The sequence below is a fragment of the Myotis lucifugus genome, unplaced genomic scaffold (assembly GCF_000147115.1).
Source record: "Myotis lucifugus unplaced genomic scaffold, Myoluc2.0 scaffold_105, whole genome shotgun sequence".
NCBI classification, from domain to species: domain Eukaryota; kingdom Metazoa; phylum Chordata; class Mammalia; order Chiroptera; family Vespertilionidae; genus Myotis; species Myotis lucifugus.
In genome coordinates this window covers 3,161,732-3,187,430 of record NW_005871153.1, presented here as the reverse complement: position 1 = coordinate 3,187,430, position 25,699 = coordinate 3,161,732, and the positions used below count along the sequence as shown (strand labels likewise).

General features: G+C 50.7%; 1 protein-coding gene across 1 annotated transcript in view; it reads right to left on the bottom strand.

Moving 5' to 3' along the window:
• Positions 1-25,699, bottom strand: part of MYLK (myosin light chain kinase) — a 262,717-nt gene that overhangs the window by 6,754 nt on the left and 230,264 nt on the right. Inside the window, 4 exon segments of the mRNA XM_006092848.3 lie at positions 6,102-6,225; positions 8,652-8,804; positions 17,460-17,583; positions 20,016-20,233. Of these exon segments, the coding sequence (XP_006092910.1) occupies positions 6,102-6,225; positions 8,652-8,804; positions 17,460-17,583; positions 20,016-20,233 (619 nt within the window).

Here is a 25,699-nt window from a genome sequence, read left to right as displayed (position 1 = left end):
CTGGAACCGATGTGTGCGTTAATGTGACTAAACAAGGTCAACATGAGACAAAAACCCTTTTCATACTGTGCTCCAACTCCCATAAAAGGGAGAGTTTATATAAAGCAACTGCAGGCTGAGACAGCTCCAAAGACTTATTGCTGACGAGGCGCAGCAGGGCTGTTTCTCGTAAAACAATGCCAGTGACAGGACTGCAATTGGTCAAGAGGATCATTACTACAGATCCCACAGGTCCTCATGCAAGTGGGAAAGCAGCACACTATTGACCTCGTGTGAGTCGCTTAACCTCTCTGGGCTGGTTTCCTTCTCTGCATAAGGAGGGGTTGGACAAGACTCCAAGGTCTCACTTAGCTCTGTGGCTGATCCAGATACTTAAGAGATTTTGGGAAACAGTCTGGCTGGCTCAGCACAAGTCTATGAATGCAAGTGAAGTTCTGGAGGGTGCTCTCCCCTGGGGTACACCCAGGCATCAAAAAGCACACCGGAGAGATGCAAAGCAACGGCACTTTGCTTTTCTGAGTCGAGGCACCTTGGGAGTAGACAGAATTTCTGCTGAAAAGGAAGCCAGAACTTGAGATGCAAATTTCTTTGCAGTGTGAAAATCCTACCAAGCATAGGATTTAGGTCAAAGAAATCCCCAATAACATACAATGCATCTATGTTTCTTACCTTTAATTAAAGTTTCTTACTCCTTTTTTTAAAGTCAATGGGAAAACTAAGATAAGAAACTAAAGTATAGCCAACTGCTTCCACCCAAAGCATCTTTTCAGGCGCCCAGATGCTGTGCATCCAGAGAGCAGATGTTGGCGCAGACTGGCTGCTGAGAGAGGGAGGACACCAGCAAAGGGCTCCCACTCACCCACTGGACCTCAAACTGTGCCAAAGCCATTTCCCTCAAGTTACCGTCACACATTCAGGTATTTCAGTAAAGCCTCACAACTCTGGACTAGTTGGAAAGCCAGTATGCTTCCAGTAAAAGGATTATTTCCAAAGTAAAGAATTTCAGGCCACTAAGGAATCATATAGAAAAGTGTGTGTGTGTGTGTGTGTGTGTGGTTTAAGCAGTGGCCTGTGGCTATGGCCATGATCACTTTCTGTTGTCACATGCCACTGGTGTTGCAGACTGTTATCATGCACTTTGGACAGACATTCCATCTTACCATCTTGCTCTGTCCTCTGCCCATCCACCCTCTCAAATACATCACTGTTGGTGTTGGCGTGCTTCTGGCCCTCTGTCACCGTGGTGAAACTGGGTCACTCTGAACAGAACCCAGGAAGCCCCGGGTGAAGGTGATAGGTGGGGGAAGCAGGTGAGAGACGATGATGGAGTAACAGCTCTGTGCAGAGGCACGGTGGCCCTGCAGAGAACGAGACCATTTGGCAATCTCGCGTGCTCTTCTGGAGGAGGCTGCCACATTGATCTGTTTGATGTGCTGGCAAAAGTGTTGAGAGACCCAGCTCTTCCCGTGGGCGCTTACTCTGACCTCAGGAACGTTTGAGAGACAGGCAGCCATCCATATAGTCAACATCAGGCCAAGCTGTTTCCTAGTCGGCCAAATTCTCAGAGTCTGCCCTTCCTTCTCCTCTCCCTGTATCCTTTATCCAATGCAGAGAGGTTTGCCCTCGCCAGGAGTCTCTAAATGCAGAGAGTTCATTCCCAAAAAGGGACTGGTTAGTTCCTGAACCACTGATTACTATGTGACCTTTTGCAAGTTTGTTCCCTTCTCTGGGCCTCATGTCCTTGAACCAGAAGATTCAGATCTCCCTGTAGCTCTACTCTTACACAGAAGCCTAGGATTCATGTTTGAGAATATGTAGCAGGGAACACCCCCCTGAGCCGTTGGGCTCCCTAATTCCAAACACCAGGATGGTCTTCACTTCCATGGTGTGGAATAATGAAGTATTTCCTCATCTATTAACAACATGACTAATATGAAGTTACCAGAACAAGGCAAACAAAGGAGTTACGATATTTCCGAGGAGGCGACAAATTCACATTAGCAAATAGACCATACATGGGAAAATTTTCCATCAGTTGGAGTGATATAACATATAATTTCTAAAACAGGGAAAAAATGCTTAATAAGGGAAAAAATTTTAAATAATTTATGCCAGAATTCAATCTTTGGAAACTCATTTATGGGGGAAAAAATAGGTCGGGCCAGCGTGGCTCAGTGGTTAAGCATTCGACCCATGAACCAAGAGGTCACTGGTTCAATTCCTGGTCAGGGCACATGCCCGAGTTGTGGGCTCAATCCCCAGTAGGGACCATGCAGGAGGCAGCTGATCAATGTTTCTCTCTCCAGGATGTTTCTATCTCTCTGTCCTCCCTCCCCCTCTCTCTAAAATCAATAAAAAACATATTTTAAAAAATTGGTAAGGAAGTTATTTGTCAGAACTGGAAAAGAACTATATTTGTATATACCTTTGAGTTGAAAATTGGTTGCTGTTTTACTTCATCAAGACCTTAGGAAATTTTTGGAACATCAAGGCAGCAACGTTTCAATTCCCTAAACTCCATCCTTGTTTGGAGGAAGCCTTTTTTTTGTTCGCGGGCAATGGCCAGGCTGGGTCCTGTGCTGCACGCAGGCATGGTCTGTACTGGCCTCTCTGAGGCAGCAGCTCCCCTCCCCTGGGAGCCCGCGAGAGTGACTAACCAGCCCCACGGGCCCAGGACGGAGGGCTTTCCAGGATAAGGGTCTGTCAGTGCTAAAGCTGCGACAGTCCCTGGCAAGTGGGCAAGCTAGTTACCTACGAGCCAGCCCGCGGTCAGAGACCCTCTATACACCAACAGCCCCAGATCAGAGTTTCCCGAGACGTGCATGACATCCAAGGTGACTGCCAGGCGTACTCAGTGCTGCACTGTGCCCAAGGCTTTCCTCCCGATGGCCCTGTGGTCCGTGCTGCTGGGGTCTTCGTGGTTCCCAGAAAGTAAAGATGGTTGTCCCTGGGCCTCCAAACTCCTAGTCCTTTGCTTCTGGTTTTGCATGCAAAAGCCCTGTTATCCTGTTCCACTTGCCTACCCTCAAGGCTCTACTCACCACCATAGCTTTTAAAAACTCTTTCAGGTATAAGTGGAAGAACATACCTTCTTTCAGAATAATTTTATTTTAAGGTCAATAATATGATTAGCCATCTCCATGTTGCCTAGTGTATAGGGCTGTTTCCATGTTGCTTCCTTCCTTCTGGGCCTCTTATGAAAACCACATGAGAATGAAAACAAGGACCTTTCTCTTGGGCATCTGTAGAGAGTTCTGGGCTTGCCCTTTCCCTCCACCACCGCCCACCCCGCCTCTGTTTCCCTCCACCTCACCTGCTCCACCACACAGAACCTCACTGCTCTGACGGGGAACCTATTCCAGGACAGCTAAGGTGCTGGTGCCTGGAGTTAAAAATGTGGGAAACACGGCCCTGGCTGGTTTGGCTCAGTGGATAGAGCGTCGGCCCATGAACTAAAGGGTCCCAGGTTCGATTCTGGTCAAGGGCATGTACCTCAGTTGCAGGCTCGATCCCAGGCCCCTGTCTGGGCCCATGTGGGAGGCAACCAATCAATGTGTCTCTCTCATGTCGATGTTTCTCTCCTCTTCCCTTTTACTCTCTCTAAAAATCAATGGAAAAATATCCTCAGGTGAAAATTAACATAACAAATGCGGAAAAAGTTTTCCTAAGAGAGCAATGTAACATAAGATGGTCAGATGGAGCTGAACTGTCACCAGTGATATTATGCTTCAGGGACAAGATGGGTCAAAAGGGATTGTGTGGTCTACTTCTGTGAAGCCTAACCACTGTGTCTGTGGGAAAATCATTTCCAAAGGCTGCCACCCATATTAAAATATGACTTTAAAATTCCTTCTCTGAATTCTGCCCTTTTCTCCCAGAATTTCTGCCCCTCACTTCCAGAAAACCATCTGACTAATAACTGATGTGTGTAAACAAGAAAAAAATTTTAAGTGATTAAAATACCAGCAAATTAATGGTTCCCTGACCCCTTTGACTAAAAAATTCCATTTGCTTCCTCTCCCATTTGCTTATCTCTTCTCCACGCCTGTCCCGGGACGGGTGTGTCAACAGCAGATGCGCCTGCTCCCAGAGAGCCTGCAGCGAAGCTGCTGCCCCTTAACCACAGCCCGGCAGGCAGAGCCCAGTGCCACCGCTGAGGACTGCCCCACCCCACCCAGCACCTGCCTGCCCCAGAGATCCCACTATTTGAGATCTGTTGGCCACAGGACCATTAATAAAGTCAACCTTTGATTTTTGTGGCCCCGTCTTGCTTTGTTTTGTTTGTAAGAATATGTGCTGCTCCGATTTCACTGGATGCTAACGGCGCCAGAGGGTGAGGTGAGCAGCACAGTCTTTCAACTTACCTGGCATTTGAGGGCGGCCAGGTCCACCTAACCCTTCAGACGGGGTGGGGGTGGGGTGAGCGTAGGGATCAAGAACTGACTCCCGCTGTGGGGAGCACGGCTCCTAGTCCCTTGTACCCCCCACCTGAAGCCCCTCCCCGGCCTCTGTGGGGAGTGTGGTTTCAGAGGGAACTGTTCAGTCATCCCGTGTAGCAGATGACCAGTGTCCCAGTTGCCCCTAAAACAATGGTTCCTTTTTCTCTGCCACAGGCAGGTCTAAATGCCCAGGTGCCTGACTGCCCAGGGAACAGATGGCTCCTTTCAGGTCAGCGTAACCCAGAGGTTCAGCCTCTGTGCCTTTCTCCTCCGTCTGTGCTGTCACCCCCTCTGTGCTCCGGCTCGGGCAGCGGCTGGCTCCATTCTCCTGCCCGTACTCACATATATGGTATGGAGAGCTATACCGATAGTTTATAATTCTTGTTGGGTGTTATGTCCTTTTATGTCTATTTGCTTCAGTCCCTCCACTACACTATACGTTCCATGAGTATAGAACGCAGGCCCCCTACCGTAGCCCGGGAATTTTATCACACTAACAGTGAGAATAAAACAATACAGTAGATGATGATAGGTTCTCTGTGGTTTCGGATATGGTTTTATCCATCTGCTAAAATCGAAGGCAATTTTGTGTTGTTGTTAAGACTGTGTGCTTTGGAGCCAGGCTCTGGGTTTGAATCCTGCCTTTCCCACTGACTAGCTAAGTGATCCTGGGCAACTTTCCTAACCTTTCTCTGCCCTTGAAAAGTGGGGATAACATTAATCAAGGATTAAAAGACTTGATGTACAGAAAGTGCTCTGAATGTTCTCTAGCACAGAGCCATATGAGCTACTAGTGTCATTTTTGAACACATGCTATGTAGCAGGCACTGTGCTAAAGACCAGATGAAGATTATCCTATATAATAAAAGGCTAATATGAAAATCGACTGAACGGCCGAATGACCGGTCACTATGATGCACACTGACCACCAAGGGGAAGACGCTCAATGCAGGAGCTGCCCCCTGGTGGTCAGTGTACCTCCCACAGGGGGAGCGCCACTCAGCCAGAAGCCCTGAGCCGAGCTCAGGGCTGGTGAGCGCAGCGGCGGTGTCAGAAGCCTCTCCCGCCTCCACGGCAGCACTAAGGATGTCCAACTGCTGGTTTAGGCCTGCAGGGGGAGAGGGCCTAAGCCAGCAGTTGAACATCCCCTAAGGACTCCTGGACTGCAAGAGGCGCAGGCCGGGCTGAGGAACCCATTCCCCCGAGTGCACGAATTTCATGCACCGGGCCTCTAGAATCATATAATTCTCATAACAGGGCTGTGACATTGGTACCACTATTATCCCTACTTTACAGATGAGAAAACAAAGGCACCACAAGGGTAAGTCACTTGCCTAAAGACACGTAGCTAGTAACATACAATATTCCTGGAGGGTGGGGCCACGTCTCTCTTTGTAGGTCATGTGCTCTCCCCCTTCATCACAAAGAAATTTTATACCATCACACTGCCTTTAAGGAGACCACATTTTCTATGGTTGCCGAATAGTCCTAAAGGTGCATATCCCTAGCCCTGAGGACACAAAATGCCAGCTTTGGTCCCAGACTATTTCAGAAAAAGATTTAAACATTTTTGGAGTGAGGCCGGGGCAAGTTGGGAATGAGGATGGCTTGAAAAGCAAATAGGAGAAGCAACATTCCAGTCCAGAGTGAGCATCTCATTACCTGCCATTTCCTTCTGGCCATGTACTTCTTCATCCGGTCCTTGGAGAGTTTCTTGGCCTCCATGGTCTTGGTGTCCTTCATTAGCCACGGATGCTGAAGGCACTGGGTGCAGTCCAGGCGGTTTCTGATAGAGGCGGAGATCAGAAGATTTCTAAGCAGGAGGGGACTCAGAGACCGCTGTGAGATCAGAAATGGGAGGGCGCCTGTCCCCAGTCACACAGGGCAGAGCCCAGGGCATCTGCTCCTAGTCCGTCCACCATGACCAGGTCTTCCTCTCTTGGTCTGGGTTACAGACTGGATGCAGAATAGGTCAGAGTAAAGAAGGCCTAACCATCAAGTAAGCAACTGGAGTCTCATGACCTGTTCTTGGGTCCAGGAAGGGCAAGTGCGGGAGGGCAGGTGTGTCTGGGAATGGCTGGCACCACATTGTAGAGTGGGGTCAGTCTGCTGGTCACATGGGAGCTGGGGGCTACGGAGGCCTAATCCTCCCACCGCTCTGCCTCAGAGATTAGGCCCAAATCTCTGAGAATTCCTAAACTCTCATGTCTCATGTTAAGGTTGAGTATCAGCTTTTTCCTGTTAAAACTCAAAGAGTTATGTCCTACATACAATCTATGCATTATGACAACCTTAGAACCACACTGAAACTCGTTTACTCTTTCTGAAAGCTCTGGGAATCTAGAAATATTTCACCTTAATTGTAATAGGACTAATAAAGCCCAAAGAACCAAATGTTAACATATGTAGAAAAACGAGTATAAGTAAATTTGCTAAGTGTAGCCAAGTGTACTGATTTTTAGATAAGGGGACTATGAATTATCTTAATTTCTTATATTCAAATTTTCTATAATTTACATGTATTTCTTTTATAACAGGAAAACATTTTAAAAAGTACCGCTAGGTGAAGACTTCTGGTTGAAGAGACGTGCTAAGTTTGAGAGTTCATGGAAATCTAGTGTCTTGGTCTATTTGAAATCAGTGCTTAGGTGAGGGCATTTTATGAGCACAGTGGGGCCAACACAGATCATTGAATAAATTCAAGGTCAGATGAGAAAATAAAATATATACATAACACCTCCTTTACCAAACCCTCAGTGAGTGAAGCTGTCCTTGGACCAGTTATTGGGAAAGAGGTGTGCATCTCCCTGGGACACCTTGGGAGGGGGGACCCCTCCCACCGAAGGGACTCTAGGCCCCTCCCAACATGCAGCTTCTCCTCAGGGCCTGCCTGCTCTGATACAAAGGCCAGACAGAAAAACGTGAAGACCTCACAAGGAGTGTGGAGCACAGCCTCTGGAGAAGTCGGCCCTGAGGTCGCTAAAAAGAGACCCCCCAACGCTGCTCCTTTAGCAACCGCACTCTCCTGTCCCAGGCAGGGCTTGTGGGGTGGGGGGTGGGGAGTAAGACCATCCACTTGCTCTGGGGGAATCCTGCTCAGGCAGGCACCTGAGATTGCAGAGCCTCCTGCCTGCCCTGGAGGTGGGCTGCCCCTCCCTTTCTCATCCTCTGTCACACCGCCTATTTCAACACTACCCTTCTTGGGCCAAGCTTATAACTGCTTCTTATTGCCAAAGACACTTCCTCGGCCCTGCCTCCTCTGGCCACCTGTTTACAGAGGGGGTGTGGAGCCCAACTGGCCAGTTGCTCTCAACAGAACCCCCACTATTCCCTTCCCCTGGGGTGAGCCATCTCTCTCCCCCCACACACGTAGCCCCTCTCACCTTCCTCACTTGGTTTAGCTGGTTCCCCTCACCATGTGAGTCCTCATCGATGAATTCTGTCTGCCACACCCAAGGCCTCCTCCAACCTCACCTCCTTGGCAACTTCAACCTCCAGTCTTTGAATGAAATACTGAGTGCCTTGTATGTCTGACCTTTCCTCACAGCCTCTTCCTAAACAACTGCACACACCACAGCGGCCCCCTTTTCACAAGTGTTTTGTAGATTCATCCACAGACCACGCGGGCAGCCCCAGGCAGCCCTAGAAGGTGGAGGTGGGGAACCTCAGTGTCTGCCCTGTTATGGGGACAGAGATGGAGCTGGGAGAGGGCTGAACCCCGTGGTCTGGGAGCACAGCATAACTTTGGGCAGTGGGAGCGGTGCCTGGCCATATTCAGGCAGGGAGTTCTTAAATAATTTAGATATAAAAACCACCAAACCAGAATGGCCTGGAGGTACAATCAGGACCCACAGATAGGACACGCTGTGCAACCCTGAAGAGGGCCGAGGTTCCAGCAGGGCTTCCCCAGACCACGATCAGACAGGGAAAATAAAAGGGGCCGTCACTCTTCATGCACAAGCAGCCACTCTCCCTGCAACCCCTGGCTAAGGGTTGCTTTTCATGTGAGGTCTCGGTGCTCCTCAAGCCGAGTGGAGTGTCCGGCACAGGGGAGCAGGGGCCTAGGAAGACCCTTCCCTCCCCATCCCCCACATGCACAACGCCCACCCTCCCTCCAGGTGAGGGACCCACGACAGGCACAGGAACTCCCTGCCTCCAGACACCAGTCCAGGGCCTGGGGAAGCTGAAAAGATGGAAATCTCAACTCATTACTTCATATCCTTCTTCAGCAAGTTGCTGATAAAATCCTTGGCATCATCGGAGATCTCATCGAAGGCCTCGTCGTCGAAGTCCCAGGTGGCTGAGGTAACGTTGGCCAAGGTTTCGTTATCGTTGTCACCCATGAAGGGGGAAAGTCCACTGACCCTGGGAGAAGAGCAGGAGAGCAGGTGAACTGGGGGTGGGGGGGGTGAGGGGGGAGAAGGAGAGTAGGGTGAGATGATCCCCCCAAGTGAGAGCTGAGGTCAAAGGTGAGGGCTGGCAAAGCCCTGCACCCCCAAACGCCCTTGTGCCTGCCTCTCCTCCCGCCTGGGGAAATAAGAGAGGATGTGGCTCTCCAGGCTTTAGTGGCCCCGCCTCTTCTCAGTGCTCACTGTATTTTGGGGTGTCTCTGGACACTTCCTGCCTGTGAGACTGAGGCCGAAGGAATTTACTTCCGTTTACACAGTGCACAGCAGGACACCTCCTCCCTGTCTTCTATTCTCTCCGAGGCCCAGGCCAGAACTTCTCCCCACAGAACCTCTGCAAGGTCCCTGTGCTCCTGCCCCTCCCACGATGGTCACATGGTAGACAGCACCCATTACTGCACCCACCTGTCCTGCTCCTGTCAGCACCCAGAGGGCCCAGCACACATGGTGCTCAGCAAGGATGTGTGGATAGATGGATGGTGGACATGGAATCAGCAATGTGGGGTTGGTGACCCATCTACACTCAAGTTCAGTGCCCTGAGGCATTTAGGCCAAACCAGAAAGCTCCCACAGAGGCCCCGCGGTGGAGGAAAGGGCATGCCTGTTCATTCCCTGGGTGACCGTGGACATCCCCCTAAGCACTCTGTGTCACAGACTCTTCCTCTGTAAGGAGAACCTACTACTTAACCTCAGAGTGGTCACCGCCTCTACTTCTCCCTCCCTCCTTCCCCTTCTCCATCATCACCGTCACGGCAGCAAATACTCACTAGGGTATGTGTCAGGCACTGGACAAAGAGATGAGCTCATTCAACCTTAACATCACCCTATAGTGCAGGTAACTCATTAGTTTAACAGATGAGGAAACTGAGGCACAGAGCGGGGGCAATAAGTAACTTGCCCAAGGATTCACAGCCAGTGAGATTTGAACCCAGGTGTTGCAAACGCAGAACCAGTTCAAAACAGTCCTATCCTGTTTAACAAGATGTGAGTTACTTTTCAGAGACAACAGACCAAAACCCCAATGTCACGCAGCCGAAGCACGTGCAGAGAAAAGAACTTCGACCTCCAGCTGGACCTGGACCCAAAGTCTCCCCCACCCACCAGTTACACACGGAACCAAAGGACTGGAACGTAACCGGAACCTGAATGCCACACCCTTCAGAGCAAAGGGTCCGCTGTCCAGGAGATGCAGTGAAGAAGCCCCTCACCATAAACGGCCGAGTTCCAAGGTCTTACATCAACACCTGCCCCACCAGTGCTTCCGCACACGTGTTCCCCCAGGCTCCTTAAAAACCTTTAACCTAGTCCACCGAGCAAGATGGTTCTGAGGCATGGCTAAGTCTCCCACCTTCTCCGTTGCTGCCTTCTTGATCAATAAACCTTTCCTTACTCCAAACTCTGACGTTTTGAGTTTTGCTATTTGAAGCATCAGGCACAGGAACTTGGGTTTGATGACAGCATCTGGCTCTAGAGCCTGAATCTTACCTGTAACTATACAAACCTTTCCATGAACCATGAAGGAAATGGTAGTGCAGGGACCTGCACGAGGCCTCGTCTACAGGAAGTGCTGGGCCCATGACCACAGATGTTCCCCTTCTTCTGTAGACGGTTCATCCCACTGCCTCCCCAGTCTGTGATCTCAGGAATGACTCATTTACCCATAGCTTACTCCAGATAAATTCGGATGGTAAAATCTCAAAGAAGAATAGAACAGCTTTATGGCTCAATGGCCTCACCGATCACCTCTGAGGACTTCACTGTCACACCACGCATCCACTCCCCATTCACCCTGATCTAGGGCGGCCTCAAGGTTGTACAGGGCCCCACCCTTTGATGCCCCCCCCCCTTGGTTTAATATTCTGCTACTGTTATCTGGAGATTCTTAGTGTTTGGAAAACTCGCCCCACCTTTAAATTTCGTACTGGGCCCCACAAATTAGGTAGCCCTGACCCCTCCTGAACCCCATGAGACGAATCTGGGCCATTCCTGCCATTAACTTCCCAAGTTAAGGCTTCACTAAATTCAGTCTCCCAAATCCTTAGGAGCCCATCATCACAACCAATCACACAAACCCTTCTGGAGCTGTTTGGCACTCAGGGCCCTCAGCTATGAAATACACCTGTACCTAAGAATGAAGTTTTGTAAAACAAAACCCACTGACATACCGTGAGGAAACCCTGGCATGGAAGAAACCCTCTGGCAAGGCCTTTTGTGAGGAGAAGCAAGCTTTGGTAATGTGAATTATCTCACCCTAATCAACAGACTTGCGTTTTTGAATAACAGATTTTTATAGATGGCATTAAAGTGTCTTAGTCTCTGATTTATGTTTTAAGAATGCATGGAGATCATCCTCGGTCACATAACAGTGGGGGAAGGGTGGGAGCTTATCGTCCGGAATCTACACTGTTACGTGCCACTCCCTTCCTGCTCTGGGCCCCAGTTTCCCCTTTTATACACCCAGGGTGCTGGCCTAGACTTCCCAGGCGCTCCAAGCTTTCCCGTCCCTGCCATCCCGTGTGACCCGTTAAAAAAAGGAATAACAGGCCCAAGATGGAGTCATTTACTCTCACAACATTGTAACTTCAACCTCTTCCAGAAATGTAATCTTTAGTCAATCTGAAACTCCCTGATTAGCCCTAGGGAGGTCATCTGCACAACAAAACTCGGCTGGTCCCTTTCCACCCCTCTCCCCTCCCCAAAGAAAAAGTCCGGGCCTGACATAATCCCACTTGGGTTGCGGGAAACGAGTTAAGTCGGCTCGCGTGAATTGCGCGTACTCCGCGGGAGCCGTCTTAAAACTCGGTTCATATAGATTTGCGGTGGAGTGCGGGAAACGTGTAAACTCGGGCCGATTGTAACTGCGTATTACCAAATATTTCATTTCAATCGAACCCATACTTCAAAAGATATAGGCATTTTAACGCGCCATCTTATATTTTGGCGGGAAATTCACCCGACACCGTAGTGATCCTTTCTCTTCTTTTGCTAGGACTCCTTTTGCCCATAAAACCCTTCCATTTCCTACTGATGCTGGGAGCATCTCTCTATTTACTAGATGGGATGTTGCCTGATTTATGAATCGTTCAAGTCACTTCCACCTTCACATTTACTCCACTGAAGTTTTGTTCTTTCGCAGACCTCAGTTAGGCCCACCAAGAAGCAGCCCAACTCTTGCTTGTCAGCCACCTGCTTCTTTCTGTTTTGACATTTTCCATTTGAAACAGAGGGGTGGGGGGAGGGGGGAGAGAGCCCTTCAGCACTCCAAAAGATTGCAGAAAAAGCAAACAACCCAGCTGTGGAATGCTGAAAGGCCCCCTTCTGTAAACCTCCCTTCCTAATTAGGAACTGTAATCCTGCAAAGACAGGCCTTAATCTCTGTAATGTTCACAGCCAGGGAGAGCCTCCTCACCTCTGGCCTCTGGCGCTGCTCGTTCCTGGCAGCCCATCCATCTGAAATACCCCTGAGCCCCAGCTGGCTCCTCGCCTGACTGAGCTCCCCCAGCATCTCCCCTATTAAAGAGTGTGTCTCTAAAATAAAACATGGTATTTATGCAGAGCGTGATAACAAAGAGAGTGTTCTAATTTTAGTAATGCTGTTTCTGGGTGGTGGGATTTTACAGATTTTTTAAAACTTTCTTTGAACTTTTACTTTATTGCCAGGATTTACATAAGGATCACGCATCATTTGATTAAAAAATTAACCCAATCACAAACAGAATAATCGTAGCATTAAAACTCAACCACTCACCTCTCTTCCTAGTCTTGCCTAGTTTTTAATTGATCCCAAATATGGCATAAGGATTGTCTTGAGCTGAAGGCAATTAGCTCTCTGTCCTCTCTCTTTCTGTCTAAAAGCAGGACATAAATTTCTCTTTGTTAAGGTGATATACATTTCCATTTGTAGAGGAGGAGACTCTTATATGCATAACAAATTTGCATAACAAACTTGCGAAACAATCCTTATTGACCATACCTTTCCTAGGATCTTCTAACAACTTAACCCCTCCAGAAGCCTTGCCCAGACCCTTTTCTCTGGTCTAATGACTTCTCTCCAATTTATCACTCTTTGTTAAAACAGTATATAAGCTTCAGACCCGAAATGCCTCCTTGAGTCACATTTCTTTACCTCTTATGCGTATGTACATAGTCAAATCTGTTTTTTTCCTCCTGTTAATCTGTCTTTAGTTTGATTTGCAGGCCCCCACTACTGAACCTAAAAGGGCAGAGGAAAATATTTTTCCTCCCCAATTTAACCAAAGGATTCATCGGGGTTTCACAAAATTGTTATCAGTGTGGGCAAGTTCTTGGATGCTCTTTTTCCTCACTTGAAATGGTCTTTCACCAGTGAATACAGAGTCTTCATGTTCATTTTTCATGGTCAAATGTTAGTCTTTGTGCTGATGAGTCCCAATGGTCAGTACTGCAGGGTGTTCTAATTTCTTAATACCTCACTGCAGCAAAACTCTGCCCAGGGAATCCGACGCAAGGTCTGTTCTGCTCTCAGGGCAGAAAGGCAGGAGAAAGGTGAACTCTTTCTCGAACAAAGAGAAGTGCTTCTTGGACTACACTTTCCCCATGGTGTTTTTCAAGCAGCAGATGACTGGCTGGCTGCATGAACGGCCAGCTAAGGAGACCACACATCTGCTAGCAGGACTACTGATTGCTTAGGAAGAGTTCGCCTTGGATCCCATTTTAGCCATCAAATACTGAAGTGTGGTGAGAGAACTACGAGGGTGGGCAGGTCCCACGGGAAGAGCTGGGTATCCTATTGTGCAGTGGCCTAGGAAGCAGAGAGCTGGGGTTTAGTCATGCTAAACACCACCCAAGAACCTGCAGGTGGTGGCTGGGCCTGGTGTGGGCAAGGGGTAAACGCGGAGCTGGACTCAGAGAGATGTCTGGCTCATGGGTGGAGAGGAGGGCTGCCCTGGGTGGGGCCACTGCATCCCTCTGAAGAGCCCTGCATTCAAACCCAAGTCTGGGTACGTACCCGATGCTTGGGCCCTGGCACTTCACCCCCGTTCACCACCTGCTGTCCCCAAAAGTTAGACTCTGATGGGGTTGACTCTGGCTCTCTCTCATGGCGGGTGCTCAACCAATGAGCAGAAACGGGAAGTCTCTCACTGCCCTGTCAGGTACATGGTTGGGAGGAGAAAGCAGAGCAGTAGCTGCTCTTTACCCTGGTTTGAGGGCAGGGAGAGAGAAGGAATGCTGGAACAGGGTGAGGGCTGGGCACAGAGGGGTGGTGCCCCTGCAGGCGGTGAGGGAACACCAAGTGCTCAGGAACAGAGGGCAGGGAGGCAGGAGAGGAAGGTCTTAGAGAAAAGGCGGGGCTTAGAAGTTCTTCCACATGGAAGTGTGGCCTAGAGCACCCCATCCTCGCTTTCCTGCCAGAAATCAAGCAGGTTTTTCTAACACAATAAGAGTCTCCAGGAGATTCACAAAATCGACTCTCTCTCTTCAGAACGGGGGTGAGAGGGGAGGGACCCCATAGCCCTGCCTGCTGCATCTCTACTCTGCCTGGAAAAGCCAGGCAGGCAGGGGACCAGGTGTCCAGCACCAGGGCCGGCTCTGCCCTGACCTCTCCCGGGGCTTGAGGAGTCCCTCCAACAAAGTCAGAGCAACCTACAAAGACAGCAGGCAGCACTGGTTGCTTAAGAGGCGCTCACAGACGTGTTAAATAATAAATGTTATCACCTGTCCCCCAACTCCCTGGCCTCCCCATCTCTCCCGGGCCTCAGAAAGGAGATGGAGGGGTGGGGAGGAGGTTCTCTGGTACACATGCAGAAGGTGGCTCAACAGAAACTGCCAGACAGACAACCAAGCTCCAAAGAGAGGGACGCGGTGCACAAAAAAATCACTCCCCTCTTGGTAAACCTGGCTGTGCAGCAGGGGCACCAGAGAGCTCTTCTGGGTGCTCCAGCAGCGGCTCCAGGTTTCTGCACAGCAGGACTGGGAGGAAGCAATCTGTCTGGTTCCAACAGTTGTTGTGGCACCATGTGCTCTGCTGAGAGCCCTAGCTCGGGAGGGAATTGCCCAACCTCTATCCCACTGCGAGAGCCAGCGGGGAAAGTCCCAGCGGGCAGAGCAGCCCACAGTGATGGGTGCTGGACCCTGGGGGGGCGGGGGGGGCGGTTGCCGGAGGCTAAGCAGGGCCGACCTGCGTCCCCACCACACACGCCTCTCTTCCCTCTCCACCCCGCCCCCCCAAACAACTTCAGGCTGGTGCCCCACTCATCAGAATCACTTTCTCCCCATTTCCAAAGCTCTGCCCTACTTCTTGGTCTTTGCTTTAAAAATAATCTAGTAAACATATAACATATTATCCCAATTACTATGTTCCTCCACCTAAAAGGATTTTCATTTTAAAATAAAGTGCTCTTATGACCTAGTGATTCCAGTTGTGGAATATATATGTCCAATGGAAATGCATAAATATATTCACTAACACACATGTATCCGAACCCTTGCAACACCCCAACTGGAATCTACTCAAAAGCCCATCAACACGGAATAGACACAAGTGGGATGATGCTCCACAGTGGACACTGCACAGCACCGAGAATGAGCAGCTACAGCTACACACAGTAACGTGAATGGGCCTCACAGTCAGTGTTGAGCAAAAGACGCCAGATGTGTCTTTCTGTGTGATTCCATTTATATCAAGTTCAAGAATAGGCAGAACTAACGCATGATCTTAGACATGAGGATGATAGCTACACCTGGGGGATAGTAACCGGGAGGGCGCCAGGAGGGCCCCGCGGCCCTGGGAGTGTTTGGTTCATGATCTGGGTGTGGGTTACGCAGACGTGTCACTGTGAACATGTACTGAGCAGTTTAGTCACGGCGCTGTCCCTGACCAGCAGGGAGACCAAAGGCCCTAGTTGGCCCAGGACTGTCCTCGCTTTAGCACTAAAAGTCCTGTACCCTGGGAAACGCGTCAGTCTTGGGTCAACTAGGAGTGTGGGGAGTGGACAGCCACGTGGGAGGCTTTGGCCCTGGTCATCTCAACGCCAAATGGAGGTTGGAGCCCTGCCATGACCCTCTCCCTGGTTTGTCCTGAGGATTAAACGAGGACCCTGTGAAATCCGTGGCTGCAGATGATCTCGGCTCGTGTGGGAAAGCCGGGGAGACAGTCAGGCACGTCTCTCGTGGCTGCAGAGGGACCCAGGGACCAAGCCAGGCCCTGGACAGTGTGAGCATCGTCCAGCGGGGCGGCCCCAGAAAGGGTAGGCGAGGCCCACTGTCCTGCTTCCTTATTTACGGAGGAGCCAGGCCTTCAGAATCAGGTGCAGCTTTCTCTACTCATCGGCCCCCTTTTTCTTGGAGAGGTCTGCAATAGAGAGAGGCAGGGAAACGCACTCCTGGCCGGGGCCTTCTCTGCTGCTCTGGGGGAAGCCATGCTGGTGGGGGTGACAGCGAGGAGGGGGGAAGATGACTCTGGGGTACAGAATCTGTGATACGGGAGGCTGTGATGCTGAGGGAGGCTGTCCTCACAGGCCACAGTGACAGTAAAACTCCTGAGCCTGTGGAAAAGCCACTCTGCACAAAAAATCACTCATTTGGAAAAGCTTGTGTAACAGGGGTTCCTGAGCCTGGCTGTGCAGCAGGGTCGCCCACAGCCATTGCTCACACTGGGGACCCCAGGGGTCCAAGGAAGCATTCTGAGAGGTCCTCCTCCTACTTACCATGAAAACGCTTAATTTTTCGTTTTGCTTGAAGAACAAAATCTACTTTTTCACAAAATGAATGCACGCACATCTACACCTTCTGGGTTAACCATCCCATAGCTGTGTGCTGCCACACAAGTTCGCGGGCTGCCTCTGAGGCCGATGGCTGTCTGTGGCCCGGGCTTCAGAGGTGAAACCAGCAAGATCCCACCAAGAGGGAGTGTGTGGTTTATGATCTGGGTATAGGTTACATGGATGTGTTCACTGTGAACACTCCCACGTGGCTGTCCACTCCCCACAGTCCTAGTGCCCTTCCCTGTTACTATCCCTCCAGGTGTAGCTATAATCCCACCTAAAGCCTGGTCCTCAGAGCTCGATCCTTGGACCAGCACTACTGGCAACCTGGACATTTCCTTCCTGGAAATGTGGATTCCCAAGTACCCCAGGCCTTCTGAACCACCCTGCAACCTAAACTGTCTCAGGTGATTCACACATGGTACTGTTTGTGAAGCGCTGGTCCAGACCACTGCAGCGAGGATGGGGTGCTGTCCTCTGCAGACAATGATGACGCCCACAGGAGACGCACACCTGGGCTCCCTCCCTCCTCTCCACACCCACCCACACAAGTGAAGGTAAATTACATGGTACCAGCCACATTCCCACCCTCCTAACCAGAGGCCCCAGGCTGGCCAGCATCAGGGATGGCGAGGGGCCCGGAAGGCCGGTCCTGGTGTGTGGAGCTAGGTGCTCCCATGGGAGTGTGAAGTGGGCGGCTGACCTCTGGGAGCGCAAGAAGGGCAGGCCAGGGGGTAAGATGGGAGCCTGCCACCCTCCTGACTCTGGGGCAGGCTCGCCACCATGAGCCACCCTGACCCCTGAACATCAGGGCAGCCTGCGGACCCTCCTGTGGCACTCCCTGCCCCTGCCTCCCTATACCCAAGACTCACAGGATGTAGCAGATGACCCCGATGCTCCACATGTCTGTTGCGTAGCCAATGGGCTCATAGTTGATCACTTCAGGTGCCACAAACTCCGGGGTGCCAAAGAGGACCTTCAGAGACCCTGCATTCTCTGTAACCAGATAGAGAGGGATCACTGGCCAGAACACTGTGGAGCCAACCCATCGTTCTTGGATGCCCTCATCTGTGTGCCCGGGAGAGACACAGAGAGGACCGGCCTCAGCTGCTGTCTCCCAGGAGAAGGCACAGAGACCCCGGCCTCCCGTTAAACAAGTGCATCAATGCACCATGAGACCAAGCAGCCACACCCTCGCCTCAGTGCCTTCAGCAGGTGGGGCGGGGAGGAGAGGCTGCTAAACCCCTGCTGCCAGGGCTCTGCCCTGTGCCTGCCTCTCCCACGAGTGCCCTGAGGCGGGGCTGGGACCTGTGCTTGGTAATAGTGAGCCCTGCTGCCTGCTTGACAAACTTTCCTATGTAACATTCTCGACAACCCCAGGCTCCAAGGACAGGCTCCAGGGAAGTGAGTGATTTACCCCCCCCAGTTACAGTGTGCAGGGTCTTAACTCCCAAGCCAAGCTCTCTACTCCACGGCTTCTCCACGTGCAACCTCATCTCTCTCCTCCCAGGAGCTGCTGGGAGGATCGTCAGGAAACCTTAGCCGCAGGTGCCTCTGAGCCATAAAGGACAAGAGCTGTCTGGAGTATGCACACCAGGTGCCAGCTCCTGGAGGGGTGGCACGCCTTTGGCCTGTGGTTGCTCCTGGTCCTGTTAACAACAGAGCCCCAGTGAGTGCTCTAAGACAAGGCACCCAATGGCTCTCGGACGTGGGAGCTCTGCTCCAGCTCAAGCCTGAACCCTGCCTGCTACATCTTAACTTCCCAGTTCTCTGCCCCGTGTTAGACACCCTGTCCCCACATATCCCCTCTCTAAGGCAGCCTGCCCATTGTGTTCTCTGGGCTCTGACATGCTAGCTCCCTAGGCCAGCTGTGCCCTATCTGTTTAAACTGTTAGGGTTTCCTGCCCACCAGCGGTGGCCCCCACACCATGCCCTCAGCAGGAGAGAGAAGAGCAGGTGCATTCGCCCAACCTCGGGACACCAATCAGGGCAACTAATAGGGGTAGTGACCCGGCAAGGGTGTAGAAGAGAAAGTAAATTCCGGCGTTTAGTCGTTCTGTTTGACCTCCTGGGATCAGGATGGCTCCTTGCAGGGGGGGGAAGAAAGGCCAGCTCCTGCTGGCCCCAGGCCCGTGTTGCCAAGGCTGTGGTCAGGAGGTGGAGGGGGAAGCGGTTTCCTCAATTCCTGAGACCTCACAGAGCTACACAGGCAGGGTGGGTGGAGGTGGCGTGTGAGGCAGACAGTCACCCACCAAAATGACCTCGGGGCTGGGTGCAGGTGCCGCCCACCTCCTGCACCTCCCCACACGGCCGGAATAGCACAGGTGCTCAGGAAGCTCAAACTGTGTCTGGGGTCCCTATTCCAGCCCCAGGACCCCTCCTGGCTCCTGGTGGGACCTGCTGGGAAAAGCTACTGTGAACCTCGTTTTCTTAGTCTATCATTTGGGCTCATAACATCTGCCCTGCATACCTTACAGGGTTGCTGTGAGAATCAAATGAGAGGAAGCAGCAGGAGACTGAAAACTGGACAGTAGGAGGCAAGTGTAGGAAGCACCATCACAAGGTGCTTTCACTCTGAAGGCACCAGAGTGAAAAATATAAAAGGGACAACAACAACAACAGCAACAAAAATCCTATATAATAAAGAGGTAATATGCAAATTGACCATCACTCCAACACACAAGATGGCCGTCCCCATGTGGACACAAGATGGCTGGCAAGGGAGGGAAGTTAGGGGTGACCGGGTCAGCAGGGGAGAGCAGTTGGGGGCGACCAGGCTGGCAAGGGAGGGAAGTTATGGGGTGACCAGGCCAGCAGGGGAGGGCAGTTAGGGGTGACCAGGCTGGCAGGGAAGCAGTTAGGCGTCAATCAGGCCAGCAGGGGAGCAGTTAGGTGTCAATCAAGCTGGCAGGGGAGTGGTTAGGGGGTGATCAGGCTGGCAGGCAGAAGCAGTTAGGGGCAATCAGGTAGGCAGGCAGGCAGGCAAGCTGTTGGGAGCCAGCAGTCCTGGATTGTGAGAGGGATCCCAGATTGGAGAGGGTGCAGGCTGGGCTGAGGGACACACACACCACTCCCCCTGCCCATGCACAAACTTTGTGCACTGGGCCTCTAGTAATAATAATAAATTGCTAACACCTACAAAAGTGCTTACTTACTATGTGCAAGGCACTGCTCTCATCACTATACCTGCATTCACTCATTTGATCCCCATAACAACTCTGTGAAGTGGGTACTGCTATCATCCCATTTTACAGATGAGGAATTTGGGACTTAGCCTCACAACTAGTAAGTGGTAAAGGTGGGTTCTGAACCTGGGCCATCTCCACAGTCTCTGAGTTTAACTCCAATGCTGTGCATTCCCTCTAATACCCAGTGTGTGAGCCACAGCCACTGCCACTACATGTTGAGGACAATAGGAGAGGCCTTACCCAGCCTTCTGGCCAGACCGAAGTCGATGAGCTTGATCTTGGTGCCTGTCTTGTTGACACACATGATGTTCTCGGGCTTGAGGTCCAGGTGGACGATGCCCTGCTTGTGGATGTACTCCACCCCCTCCGAGATCTGCCTCATGTACTGGATGCACTCTCGCTCCGTCAGCTCAAAGTCCTCGTCGATGATGCGCTCGAACAACTCACCCCCTGACACGCTACAGGGACAGAAGGGGGCAGTTAGACCACAGGATCATGGAGCCCGGGCTGGCAGGGATTCTGGCCAAGGGCAGGTCGGGGGTTGGGAAGACGGGCAGGAAAGCCCAGGGTATGGGGGTGCTGGGCACTTTTTGCAGTGTCCTGAGTCCCAGGCCACTGCCCTGTTACACTGGTCATCTCCACTGTGAGAGGAGGGCCCAGGCCTCCTGGTCTCCTCTTGGGGGACTCTGCCTGTGCCCACTAAGCTGTTGGGGGATTCAGGGAAGCACCTAGGCCGGGTGGTTTCAGGGGTGTCATGAACTGACAGATCCAGACATGATCTCCTTAGCAAAAGGTTAACGGCTGGGGGCAGCTTCCATTCCCCAAATGACTATCGATGTACAGGGGATCATTCTTGTATTCTAGCCATGTCTTTTAGTCACAGAGAATTGAAACTTGAAATAATACTCATAGGAACAACAAAGTATCTTCAACAACAAGCCTCAGCAAATTCGTTGGCTGTAACCTACCACACTTACAGTTATGATCGATCTGCTTCCTCTGGCTAGGCCTGTAGTATCAGCTCACTCCTTCCAGCATAACTGACTTGTCCTGCATGCTTGGGGCCCAGGCTAGAATGTAGTACATCCTTCCTGCTTGGATAGACTTTGGGGCCTGGCCATGGTGTTTCTGGGGCCCACAGAGGACATCTTCTGCTAAGCCAGGGGTGGGCAAACTTTTTGACTCGAGGGCCACAATGGGTTCTTAAACTGGACCGGAGGGCCGGAACAAAAGCATGGATGGAGTGTTTGTGTGAACTAATATAAATTCAAAGTAAACATCATTACATAAAAGGGTACGGTCTTTTTTTTTTTTTTAGTTTTATTCATTTATCCGGCCCGCGGGCCGTAGTTTGCCCACGGCTGTGCTAAGCACTGCCCCGGGGTCCAGCCTGCCACAGTACTGGCCTTCAGTGCAAATGGATGGCCTCACTTTCAGAGTTGAGTGGTCCTCTCTCTTCCCATCCCACCCCTCTGACCCATCTTCCTTGCTCACTGCTCAGAAACTTTAAAGCAGCCGTCGACAACCTTTCGGACCTCACGGGCCACCAGTAGTCCGTGGACCACCGGTTGGCGACCGCTGGTTTAAAGCATCTCCTTGGTAACTCATGTAGGCATCAGTCCTCCAGCTGACCTATTACCAAGGCCACCTAATCCATTCTAGGCTAGTCCTCTTCCGAGGGCCTTTCTCTCTTCTAAGGGGAGTCATCATGAAGGGAAAGAGCTGTGTATGAATCCTGTCTCTGCCTCACAAGCTGTGTGAGTTCATCTTTCTGAGCCCCAGTTCCCTTCCTCATAGAATTGCTAGGAACGAAGGAACCCTTGTAAGCATCATGCCTGACACACAGGAGGTGTTCCGCACATATTATTGCCAAGTGGATCACCTCTCTGACACCTGAGGGAGAAACAGGCAGAGGTGCACTGTGGGGCCCTGCACAGCACAGCCTCTGGGAGGCTGGCCTCTGTCACCACATGACAACCACATTCACTTCTGGACCCTCTGAGCTGGGAAAGATCATCTGTGCGCATGGCCGCTGGGGGCGCTGCAACGGACCCTTTTAGAACCAACCAAGAAGGTCCAGGGAGACCAGCAGGTGGCGCCGCTTTCCTCAAGCTCTTCATGTCTACTGCTCTCCACCCAGGCTCTCATTCCAAGTTAAAGGAATCTGCGCTTAGGTCACAGGTGATTCTGAACATCTGTGCTTCAAAGATGCAGATAAAAACAGCCTCACCTCACAGGATTGCTGTGAAGACCAAGGTAATGCACCTAACGTGCTTAGAGAGTGCCTGGCACATGGTAACTGCTCAATAATGTTATCGTTTTTTATTTTTTTAAAAGAACCAGTTGAGGCTTTAGTTGAAAATACAGATTCCCAAGCTCCACTCCTGGAGATTCTGATTTTAGAAATTTGGGAGGGACCTGAGGATCTGTATTTTTAATAAGCACCCCAGCTCATTCTTATGATCCAACAAGTTCGGGAAGTACTGGCTTACACCATTACCAGCTTTGAGAGGCAGAAGAAATTCATGTCCTCTGGATAAAGCACACCCTGTTGTCCATATGCAGTGAGCCTTCCCTCCCTGGGTTTCCAAAGCCTTGTCTCTGCACTTTTGTTCAAGTCTGCCTTTCCTTACAGTTGTTTGTGAGCATGTCTGGAAAAGGTCTGGCTCATATCTAGACCCTTGTTTATACCTGACAATGTCTGGCACAGACAAGATGCCCCAAAATGTTTGCTTCTAAATTTAAAGTATTGAGAAAAAGCAAGCCGCCATCATCTGCAGTGCCCTTGGGAATGCCTGAGGCAATGAGTGGTAGAAATCGGAGCCAGAGAGATAATTACTACTGCATTTCTAGAGGTAACCTAGTCAATATATGTACAGATAGGTTCAAACCTATTCAAATATAAAATATTTTGAAAACTACTCCTTTGTTCCACTTTTTTAAGAATGAAAGGAGTTACAAAAATAGGATTAATGATTCTATAGGTTTCAGCCCTGGCTGGTGTGGCTCCTTCGGTTGAGAGTGATCCTGTGCACCAAAGGGTCACCGGTTCAATTCCCGGTCAGGGCTCATACCCAGGTTGCGGGTTTGTCCCCCATTGGGGTGCATATGGGAGACAGCTAATCAATCTTCTCTCTCTCTTTCTCCCTCCCTCTCTCTTTAAAATCAATAAAAACATTTTAAAAAAGAAGCAGTTAAAAAAATGGTTCTATTCAAAACACTCGGGATGATTGGTGGAAAGTATTGGCTGGAAAGGGGCCACCACCACAGAGATGGGATAATGCCAAGGCCAAGATCGGGCCCGAAGAAATGTGTGCTTAATAAGTTAACAGTGAGTGAGTGAATGAATGAATGAATGCATGAATACCTATAACCAAGGCCACCTAATCCCAAGGGATCAAATCTATCCCCCAAACTGTAGACCCCCCAGTCCTCACGGGCAGCCAGGAGGAATGGCACTCACTACCGGAGACTCGGGACTAGACCCTCTGACTCCATGTCTCATGGAGGCCAGCTGGATGGATGTTCTTTGATCAATCTTGCCAACAGTAGCACAAAAGTGAGATGGACCCTAGATGACTCAGCCTAAACGGCACATCCTCTCCTGTGTTCAGGGTCTCACCACCACATGGAACGTCCCACGTGCTCCCAAAAGGACAAGCCCAGATACCAGGTCAGGAGCCGGGAGGAAGCCCAGTGTCAGAGACCACTGCTGTAGTGACAGGCTTGTCCTGCAACCACAGGTCGGAAAGGCTGAAGGCACGTTCCTCCCGGTTTCTCCCTGTATCTGAGGCCGCTGAACGGAGGGCTGGGGCCCTGCAATACATTCGTGTTTTTCTACCACACCAGGAATTGTTCTTCTCCTAACCCCAGTTTCTCCGTCAAACAGCAAATGGCACTGCTGAGCACCAACCTTTGTGCTCGCAGAGGCTGAGCCTGTCTGAAGCGCAGATCGAGCACGGATCTGCTCCCTCTCCTTGGGGTGAGCTCCTGACCCCGAGTGCAGGCGAATCCTCTGGCATCTGTGCCTGGAAGATTTGCTCCTGTCCTTGGGGGAGGCTGGGGTGGAGGGATGAAACCCAGACCTGCGGAAGCCTTCTTACATTTTCTCCCAACATTTTCCATCCAGCTTGCCAACTCCCAATTCCAAGCTAAGTATGGTATTCTGCCTACTGGTGCTGCTGCCTGGCCTTACCCAGGCTGGGCCGCCTCCTCCCCCTCCCTGCACGCCCTCATGAACTTGCTCAAGATTTAACTTCTAAAGATAAGGCGTTTATTCACATGTCCCCACATGCCCACACTGCCTGGACCAAGAACCTGCTCTAGAACGAATGTGAAAAGCTGCAGCCACAGGGCTGTGGTGGGGGTGAGGCCACACACATGGCTAAATCCTTCCTGGAAGTGGAGAGGCAAGTTGGAGTTTGGGGCTAAAAACGGAGTTTAAGATATGATAGAGATTTTCTTTGAATCTTTTCCAATTCCACAGAATTTTAAGAACAAATGGGAGTCTAACCCAAATACCTCTCCTGCTAGAAGGATTTAATAATGACAAAATCACCGCTACACAGTAATAGGACCTGGATAGTAGGATTTGTTCCATGGTACCCAGTTGGGTGTTAAAATGCTCACAACGTAATTTTGAGTGGGAAAAAGACCAGGATAGAGAAAAAGCCAAAGCATTGAACTACCGAGAGCAACTCTCCATTGCAGAGCACTGTGCCCGCCACACGCTAGTCCCTTTGATCCCACACTATTCACGAGGCGGTTTATAGCCTCCTTTCTCAGATAATAAAACGAAGGGTTGGCAGAGCCGAGTAATTTACTCAAGGTCGCACACCAAGTAAGAGGCTGAGTTGGGACTGCGGTGAGGTTTATGGGACTCAAGTCTGTGCTGTTAACCACTTTCCTAAGGAACAGAAACCGAAAGGGACTCATCATTTCACGAAGGAGGGATTCACGCCTTGAGCTCGGGGCTGCCTCGCTGGCCTCCCTGGCTCGCCTTGCCTGGGAAGGAGCAATTCCAGGATGCTGCTGTCAACTGCACAATCTCTCTCAAGATTCCACATACACATTGATCCAGCACCCCACACTGCTGGGAGTTTATCCTCCAGATGCACACAGGCATGAGTGAAAGGGTGTATGGGACCAGGTTACAGAAACTGCTTGCTTGTAAAAGCAACACCTGGAAACCACCCACTCCTGCCGAAAGAGGACAATAAACCGTGGTATATGCATGTGATGACGTCGCACGGAGCGGGGGAACAAGGGAGCTCACTGCTACTGATAGGGGACTGTCTCCAAGGTAAACTGTAGAATGAAAAGAAGCAAAGTATGGAATCGTAACTACGAGTTGCCCTTGTGTTAAAAGGTGGGCAGTATGGATGTATGTATTATATGTGCTTGTATTTTCACAAAGAAACTGGATACAGACAAAACCAATGAAATTGTTTCCTGGTTGGTGGTGGGGTAGGAATAGGGTAGATGGGGGCAGGGGATGGGAATGGGATTTTTCATTGCATTTGTTCTTATATTTTTTGATGAGATAGTATCATATATTAAAAATAGTCAAAGCAGGAAAAGGAAAAGAAATTCTTAAAAATATAGACACTATGGAGATGTCTGACTTACTGACACCAGTATGTACATGTATGTGTTTACACACACGTGTATGTGTGCAGGTGTGTTTGGACGCATGTGTGCATGTGTTTACACACATGTGAGTTTGTGTGCACAGGTGTGTTTGCACATGTGCACACATGCCAGCAGTTCAGAGGTGGGAGAGGTGGAGAAGTGGGACTAGAGGAAAGCCTGGAAAGGAAAGCCTTGGCTAGAGGTCACTGGATCCATCTCCCTGCTGTGTACAACCCAGCACAGAAAGCTGACTGAGAAGTGAAGAAAGTACAAATGAGCACACGGAGCACAGC